The 9,593-nt window shown below is 29.4% G+C and overlaps 1 protein-coding gene across 1 annotated transcript; it reads right to left on the bottom strand.

The window, feature by feature from the left end:
- Window positions 1-1,340: 1,340 nt before the first annotated feature.
- On the bottom strand, window positions 1,341-3,328 carry LOC120071437 (NAC domain-containing protein 100-like). The gene is made up of 3 exons (XM_039023723.1): window positions 2,814-3,328; window positions 2,453-2,730; window positions 1,341-2,363 (listed from the first exon to the last, which is right to left on the bottom strand). Exons 1-3 carry the CDS (start codon window positions 2,992-2,994, stop codon window positions 1,728-1,730), a joined length of 1,095 nt encoding a protein of 364 aa, XP_038879651.1. The 5' UTR covers window positions 2,995-3,328; the 3' UTR covers window positions 1,341-1,727.
- Between the last annotated feature and the right edge of the window lie 6,265 nt (window positions 3,329-9,593).

The following is a 9,593-nucleotide window of genomic DNA, read 5'->3' as shown; positions in this document are numbered from 1 at the left end:
ATATTAAAAGTGTGAATCTTGAAATCTAGAGACCAAAATGAGATAAAACTCAAATCTCACCAACAAAATTGTAAGATTATGAAATTTAAAGATTAAATTGAAATAAAGAATGTAAAATAATTTACACTATATAATATTATATAGTAATATATAAACTATATATATATGTATTGGTTTAAGAAAAATATTTTGACACTCTTAAATATAGTTGGTTTAATCCGTATTTAAGAGAAATACCATTTTATGCTATCAAGCATATGTAATCTAAAATTAGAATATTCATCAATGTCTAATTTTTACATTAAAAATAAACATAGACATTCTCCAACCCGACTCTAATTCTCTAATTTTGTGAATGATGTCAAGAGAAGAATTAAAAATGGAAAATTTCTAACCTAAACCCTAATTTTTCAAATTGAAGAATGAAGCCAATAATCGCAGATGGAGACTGCATTTTTATCCCCCTACCATTTCTATATTTACACGTCTCATTCTTTATCTATAATATTAAAGTAAATATACAAAAAAGAAAAAAGTAACCAAATGAAAATTGCAAAAAACGAATCATCTGTATTTGTAACGGAGAAGACGAGGATTGTAAATCAATTATTTATACACGCATATGTATATATTACAATTTAGTATAAATATAGGGACCAATTATATATATACACATATAAATAAACAAAGTTGTCACATCTAAGAATTTTTCTCTGTGATTTGTCAAGAATGTTACAATTTAGTTCCATTGAGTTATGATTAGAATTTAATCACCATGTATTGTAATAGAACACTCATAAATAGTTTTTACAGTATGAGAAATTTATTCAATCATAGGTATTTATGAAATTTTATTAAAAATTAAATTGTAACTTTCTCTAAATTATATGATCAAATTTATAATTAAGGGACTATTTGTTAGAATTTTTATCAAATCATAGGTTTTAACTTCAAATTGCAGCGACTAAACTCTAACATTGAGTAATCACAATATATAGCATTTAGAGATAATAATTAAGTGTATAGCAACATTTTTAAATAGTTACGAATATAGCAAAATCTATCGATGATTCTCTAATAAATTTTTATTAGCGATAGGATTTCAGTACTTATAGACTCCGAAAGTTTATTTAAATTTTATTATATCTATATTTTTATTTTATATTGTACTATATATAATGTATATATACACGCGCTAATACTTTGGGTTCTACCCATCCCTTAAATTCACTAAAGTAAATAATTTAACTCCAAAATAATTATTGTTAAAGAAGAGATTTATAAATAAATAATTAGAGGGAGAGAAAATATATAAAAGAAAATGGTGGGGGTGTGTGAAGTAAGCGCCAAATCCCATAGGACAGAAAATATTATTAAACAAAGATGAGATTAGTTATCCACCGACTGAATCCTATTCTTCAGTCTTCATTCATTTTTCTTCCCAAATAATCCTCCAATCATAATTTCAACACAAAACCAACCCCACCTTCCATTTTTTTTTTTTTTTTTCTTTTTTGCCCCCTAAAATTTATCCATTTCTCTCTTCATTCACCATACAATAATAATATTACTCTTAAATTTCACACTTTTTTTTTTAAAAATAATTTTTTGATAATCTAGACAAACACCCACATTCTACTAAACCAAATCCCAAAATTCCCATTTATTATATGTTTTTTTTCTTCTAATATTTCATCTTCAACCTTTCGTCTTTTCCTTTGTTAATTTCAGTAATTCCAGAAGCCGTCAAGGTCGATCGGCGCCATAGAAGCCGCCGGAGCTTCTTGAGAATTGTCAAACGGCCTTCGACCCATTTCAAGGTTTGAAAAAACAGATGAAATTTCGTTGTTAACATCGGTGGTGAGGCACGTTTCTTGAGAGATACTGATTTTGTCTCTCTCTGTTTTGAATGATTCTCGTGTGTTTCCGCCATTGACGTTCTGAATTAAAGCTCTGAGAAGCGATTGTTGCTCTTGCAAAAGAACTGAGTTTGGTAATTGCAGATTTGGCGGAACAGAGAAAGTCTGATTTGGTGGTGAATACATTGAATTCGAATGTGAGTTTCTAGGAAACGAATCGATTGGATTAGGAATAACAGAGAATAGAGAGGTATTGTAAGAAGAAGCCATTGGTTCGAGTTTTCTTTGAGAATCCATGGCGATGGAGAAGCAGGGCACGTTGTTATTGGCCAATTGAACAACAGGGCGTTTACTTTCTCCATTAAATGATGATGAATCTGTTAATGGAGGAAGGATCGAATGGCCAAATTCATTCCCAAAAGAACCCAATTTTGACATACCAGAGATATCCACTTTTTTCCCACTTGAATTCTTCTGAAACACCCTACAAATCACCCACTCATTCTGCAAAGTTAACAGAGAAAATGATCAGAAGAAAAAAAAAAAAAAACAGAGGAAACAAACAAAAATTTGACGATCAATTCGATTCATACCTTGGCAGTTTTAGGGAGGTTTATAGCAGATAGTTTACCCTCTAATCGATATTCATGCATAACCCAATCAGATTTTTCCCCTTTTGGAGCTCTTCCTCTATAAAAAACCAAAGTTTTCTTCATACCCACAAGAGATTTTCCTCTATAAATGTCTTTATCTTTCCCAGTAGCTTTCCAATACCCAGCTTCAGTAGCTCTGTTCGTCCTCAATCCAGTTGGGTATTTTCTATCTCTAACACAGAAAAAATACCACTCTTTTTCTCCCATTTTCGCCTTCCCTGAAAACCCCAAATCATCAGAATTCCAAAGAAGAGAGAGAGAGAGAGAGAGAGAGAGATTTTAAAAAACAGAGGTTGCTTACAAGGTAAATCCCAAGGCTCAGATTTGTTAAGATCAACATCTCCAATTGCTCTGCAAGAGAAACTACTATCCATAACCTTCTCAAACAAGTAATGAGAAATAAGCTCTTCATCAGTAGGATGAAATCGAAAACCAGGAGGCAATTCCAAATGATCTTGTTTATTAACAAGACCAGCGGCCATGTTTAAAGTAACTCTTACAAGAAAAAAAAAAAAGAAATTCTGAGCAAATAATGAGAAGCTACACAGCTTTAAAACGAGTTTTAATAAGAGAGAAAAGGAAAGGGAAGAAAGGCAAGAAAGAAGAGAAGAAGAGAGAAAGAAACGGTTAAGAAAAAGGTGCGGAAAAAAGTAGGGGAAAGAAGAGAAGAGATAGAGTGGAACTAAAAAAGTTTGGGAAAACAGAGGAAAAAAATGAAAACAGATGTGAAAGATGGATATTGTGTTATGGGCTTATGAAAAGGGAAAAGGCAGAATGTAAAACAGAAGGGCCCTAAATAGTGGGTTTTTAAGAGCAAGAGAAACGTGGTTTCTAAGGCAACTCTTTGTGAGGTTAGTTTTAAGCCTTTTTCATTTCTCTCTCTCTTTTTGTTTTTTGTTTTTTGCTTTTCCTTCTCTATTAATCTCATCATTCACTGATTCTTCCCAAAAATAAATAAATAAATAAATAAAATTCTCATCATTCACCAATTTGACTAAGAAAAAAAAGACAACTCACTCCTTGTTAATAATTTTATTCATTATTTTTGTCCTAATTGTTTTTTTCTCTTCCTAAAGACAGCTCATCTCAAAAGGACATATCGGTAATTTCTATTTTCTCTTGAATGGTTAATTTAAGCTTAAAATGCAAAGCAATATTTGATTTTTTTTTTTAAAAGTTGACCTACTTATTAGATTAGAACATGAGGAAGTAAAAGAGATTTGCGGTGAAATATCTAGTTTTATCCTACTTTTATTGACGGATTTTTAAATGATATATCAATTTATCTTTTGATTCTATATTATTTTTTAATGCTATTGTTATGATAAATAATTGATGGAGGAAGTATGAAAAATTCTCTATATCATGATAGTTCTAGAATTTCTCTCGAGATTTTGAATTGATGGGTTTGGCTTTTATGATGGTAGCAAATTTTAAAATATTAAACAATTAGTTCAAATTGAAAAAAAAGAAAAATTGATCCCTATGATTTGATATAGCATCATTTAATTGATTTCATATCATTAAAAATTTAAACTTAATCTCTATGATCTAAGCTTAGCTTCACTTTGGTTTTTTTGCTTTTCAAGCTTTACTTTAATTACTATGGTTTAAATAAAGCTCACAAGTCATCCTTGAATTGTATTTTATTCACCCAAAAAAATTCACCTATATTCTTTTATTTCTGCTTAGCCCTAGACTTTCAACTAATACAATTAGCTAAATTAAAAAAAAAGTTTGTTTCTTTTCACATTAAATGGAATGTATCAATATGGTAATGACAATAAACGATTAGTGATGTTTTGAGCTAATTTTAAAATTTTAAAATAGTAGAGACCCACTTAAAACTATGCCTAATCATACCATTATAAGAGTTTTATGGGTAATAAAAAATTTAATAAATAAAATCGGTGGAATTAAGGGTATTATTAAGGAAGATGCTGTTTCAATGATCTATAGGATAGGCGGCCCCTAGGTTAATAGATAGGATGAAGTTTAGCCAATTGAAAATCAACTTAACTCGTTGCAATTAAAGGAAAACTATATGATAGCTAAATTTCAAACTTTATATGATTTATAGGAAAGTACAAAAATATTTATTCAAACCATCCACATATTTTTATGATTTTTTTATAATTAAAAAACAATTATGGTGGGACCGTGTTTAAATCATCCAACAAACCTCGTTTGTTTTACTAAAATAAAAATTAGACTAAAGTAAATGATGTATCCTTTAATTATTGAGTCACATATTGTGCAAAGAAATTATAACTTGAAGACATAGATTTTTTAGATAAAATTACTTAATATATCTTTTTAAAAATATAATTATAGAACGTGTCAAACTATTTCAAAAAATAAAAAGTGAAATTATAGATTAAAAAGTCACATGTGTTAAAATTAATTTTTTTTTTTAAAAAACGAATTATTTTAATTAATAATGACAAAAATAGAGTGAAAAGAAAATAATTAACAAAAGTAGGTTGTAAAATCGTAGGCCGCCTACACAATTTCAAAAAACGTGTATTCATACAACAAAATGGATAGGAAGAGAATTGGATTGCACTATCTCCCTCAGAGATGGCCGTGAGAAAACCCTCCATAGAACAACATTGCGACCAATTTGATAGCAATCCCACAAGTTAATTTTCCTCAAGTCACGGCAATTTCTCACCACTTTCATCATTCATTTTGCTGATATTGTTAATGTTAAATCCTCAATTGTGAATCTCTGTAATCTCAGTACCTCTATTATCACTTTTGTTTTTTAATATGTATAAAAATAAAGATTATAAAAATAAATATGAAAGAAATGAATTAAAATTAGGGTTTGGTAACGACAATGGATGACATTTGACCAAATTTAAATTGAACAAAATCGTGAACCATCTACATGATTTTCTCACTTGTTTTTGTTAATACTTTTCATCTCTTCCTAAGACATATTTTTCTATTATCATATTATTTTTAGAAAAAGGTTTCACACTATCCTATTTTGGTCTTTTTTTTAAAAAAAAAAAAACTGTATTATTTGTGAAATTAACCCGTTAAAATTTCTCTGCCCTATTTTGTTGAAATAAAAAGAAACATTTGAATTACTTTGTTTTTCGACAAAACAATAAAAGGATCAATAATTATCGAAGTTCATGTAGATGTGTGAATGTTTATAAATCTTTTGATTATTAATTATTGGGTGTAAATGTCAAACAAATAGGTGTTCATTTCTCTGACAAATTGAATTTAAGCATTATGGATATAAATCATAAACACAAAGTCAAATATCATTTTCCAAGCACACGCTCTGATTTTTATATTAAGTTTACTAAATAATTAAAAGTAAAAAGGTCAAAAAAAATTTGTTTGATTTTTCAAAATAATAATATTTAAGTTTCAAATGCCAGATATCAATTAACTTTTAATTAAAAAAATTGAATAGTAACTATGACTTATCAATTTAATGGAAATTTTATTAGATTATTGTTATCGGGAGCCAGAAATTTTGTATAGAGACACTATGTAATTCAAAAACGGTAAAGAAATGCAATGAAAGATATTCATAGCTTGAAAAGTAAACTAATTTAGTACAAATTATAACTGTCCTCCACAAATTTTTATGTCTTGAAATCGATCCAAATTTCGTAAATGGAAAAATATGATTCTAAGGCTAACAAAGGCCTTGTTTTAAGTATGCTCTACGAACTCGATCTTAAATATTATCATTATATTTAGAACTTTTAGTTCTTAGATTAGGATCTGCAAATAGTTCTCCTAAATTGATTTCTATATAAGTTTTATCAAAATCAGAGGTGTATTTTCTTTTTGAAGATGATGACTTTATGGTCTCTATTGTTAATTTTCTTTTAAAATATCTCTCCATATCAATAAAGTTAACTATGCAGAAATATCATCAATAAAAGTATTATGATTTATTACATAGATTTAAAAGTATGAAAATTAAAAGGATTGAGAAAAATAAATATATAATAAAGTGTACTTTTGGATCTTTTTACTGTTCTTTTCAATAGAATGTTGTTGAGTCTTTAGTGGAAAAATTTAGGTTGAAATTTTTGTTGGGGTGACAAAATTTAAACTAAGGCTTATTATTTTTAAGAAAATATAAATTCCTTTTATATTATTATCTTATTTTTCTTTAGAAAATTTAAACTCTTTTTTTTAAATACCGTAGAGATTCGAATCCATATCCTGTAACTTCAACATGAGCCAAGTTAGTTTCTTATACATATAATGTTAAGTATTACTTAAATTTTAGAAAAAAAAAACTTGATTGGACTCTAGGTTTTGGTCTAATTTTTATTTAGTCCTTAATTTTCAAAATGTTATACATCTAGTCTTTTAAATTTTGAATTTGGTTTTAATTTATGTTAATAAATTAAAAATTGTTAAAAGAATTATAATTCATTAAATTTCACTATTTTTATCACTTTTAAAATTACTTAAAATTTTATGAGGTCTGCATGTCTCAAGAGGGAAAGTCAAACCCTCGAGTATCGAGTAGATAAGCCAAATTCGTCCTATTTCACCAAAAGAGAAATGGTCAAACTGAGCTCGCCATTAGCATTCTACACCTTTGAGGGCACACTTGCTTTAACACCGCTAATATTGCACATAAACTAAGAGAGAGTTAGAGGATGAGGTTTATAAATAGTCTCCCACCATCAGTCTCGTCAAATGGTAAGCAATTCTCTCTATACTTAGCCGAATTAAATACTTCATATACTTAGACATTAGTGTATACTTCATTTGACATCACACCAGTATGAATATTCTTGTAGATCAGCTCTAGTAACGTGTTCGAATTAGAGGAGAGGGTCTAAATAGCGATGAGGGGCCTAAGATGAGATACCTGCACCAATATATATGTACTATTTTTAAAAAAATTAGAGGGTCAAATTTCCATAGATAATTTCATGGTAGTTTATATGAAAAAAAAGGTACAAAATTAGACAAAAATTGAGGGAGGAAGGGAGAGTGTCGATCAAATCTCGTGTGCACGAGTGGGGAATGCATTGCATGTTAGAGAAAATTTGAAGGTCAAAGTTCCGATCTACCACACTCCACCGTTGACCGACCTACTTTTTGGCCCAATCAAGGTGTTTCAAAGTTAACTATGTGGCAACGCCATCTTTTTCCACGATTTTCCTTTTTAACAATTAAAATATTAGGGTTTAGGTTAAAAGGTAAATCCCTTAATTAGGTTTGGACCATATCTTCTCAACCCTAAGCTATCCCATTTTTTATTTTAATATATATATGGGGAGTTCATATTGAACCTTTGATAAATTTGAATGGATGAATAATGTTCTTCATGCAAGGCTTCTGTTGAATTGAATGTGGATGGTTAAAAAGTAAATATTTTTTGCTTAGAATAAATACAATGGGTAGGATATCATATGATCCATTTTATGAAATTGAAAATTGTAGCATGATATAAAGATAAGCTTATTTCATATATTATATATACATAGTTGATTATTAAATCTAAACAATATTTTTTTAAAGTATGATTTTGTTTCATTGTGATATCTAATAATTTGGAGTGTCATCAGTTATGTGGAGAGAAAAACATCCACCCTAATCAACTGGATGACTTGCGTACTATTTTTGTGTCGCTACACTATCTTTGTGTTGTCCACCATCCATTGTCTAAATACTAATTTAAAGCTTCGATACGTATGTAGGCACAACCCCATATACTGGTACGAGTTTTCTATGCAGGATATTCATCTTGATTGAGTTGCTTCCACCTTGTTTTTCAATGTTAACAACATGAGGTACTATTGAAATAATTTAGTTTTTCTTTTAAAATTATTTAAAGCTTGAAATTTGTTTGCAACATCTCCTCCCAAAGAGTTATTTTTCATTTATCTTTAACATATATTTCTAGTATTTTTATTATATGGAAACAGCCCACTAGATTCTCTCTTTCACTCCAATAATATCATGTGGACTATTCTATCATCATATCATTTGTATGAAATCTTGTAAAATAATTTTGTTCCTTTCACTATCACTTAAGCTTATTCAATTTGAATTAAGATAAAGGAAAAAGAAACAAAGGCACATCATTTAGCAAAAGGAAATAATGATTTTATAAGACAAAGTTAAGGCTGGCACATGTTTGATGGTTTTCAAGCATGCAAACTTGGAAGGGAACAAACAAATGGCAGAAGGTGGTTGGGTAAAATAAAGCTTACAAAAAGGAAGATATATTAAAATTAGGCAACAGTCAACTTTTCTTTGAAGCATATTATATAATTAACATTATCTCTTCTGATTTTCTTTTAAATTAATTGTTGTTACAGATTGAATAATATTGGGTTGTTTCAAACATTGCCTAACTTGGGATATAATTTCTTTGACAAGACCAGAATTGTTTCAAATTACTTTAGTTATAAACCATCATAAAGAAAGAGAAAGGTATTGGGGATCTTATGTAATGCTTACCTTAATTCCCATGGTTTTATCATGTTTTAATCCTATCCATCACTACAAGAAATCGCACTTCTCTCGACGTCCCAAATCGTCGGAAAAAGGTGGAAACTGCGTCGAGAGATCCTCTCCCGACGACAGATGGATCTTTAGGAGTTTGATCGAGAAAAATCCTCAGGAGATACGCATAGAACAGGCCGTTGGTAGTTGTTCTAGAACTCCCGATATATAGAATAGAGTGTTAGGAGTTCCTAGAACTCCCAACGCATAATATATGGCGTCAGGAGTTCTCGCCTTATTTTATGCGTCAGGAGTTCTAGAACAACTCCCGACGACCTGTTCTATGTGTCGAGAGTTCTAGAAACTCCCGATGTGCTGTTCTATGCGTCATGAGTTTTAGAATTCCTGACGGCCTGTTTTATTCGTTGGGAGTTACGGAAACTCCCGACGTGCTAAAATATACATGGAGAGTTTCTTCATTGGTTGAATATTGGTTTTAAATTTTTTTAATTTATAATTTGTATTTTTTTAAATTTGATCAAACATCATTAACCAACTCAAAAAAATTCATATAATAAATAAAACAAAGAAAATGAAGTCCATACTATAACAAATAAATGAAAAGTTACAA

Source organism: Benincasa hispida, chromosome 2 (assembly GCF_009727055.1).
Source record: "Benincasa hispida cultivar B227 chromosome 2, ASM972705v1, whole genome shotgun sequence".
Taxonomy (NCBI): Eukaryota; Viridiplantae; Streptophyta; class Magnoliopsida; order Cucurbitales; family Cucurbitaceae; genus Benincasa; species Benincasa hispida.
Note: the sequence above shows the minus strand (reverse complement) of the source record. Positions and strands in the feature narration are given on the sequence as shown.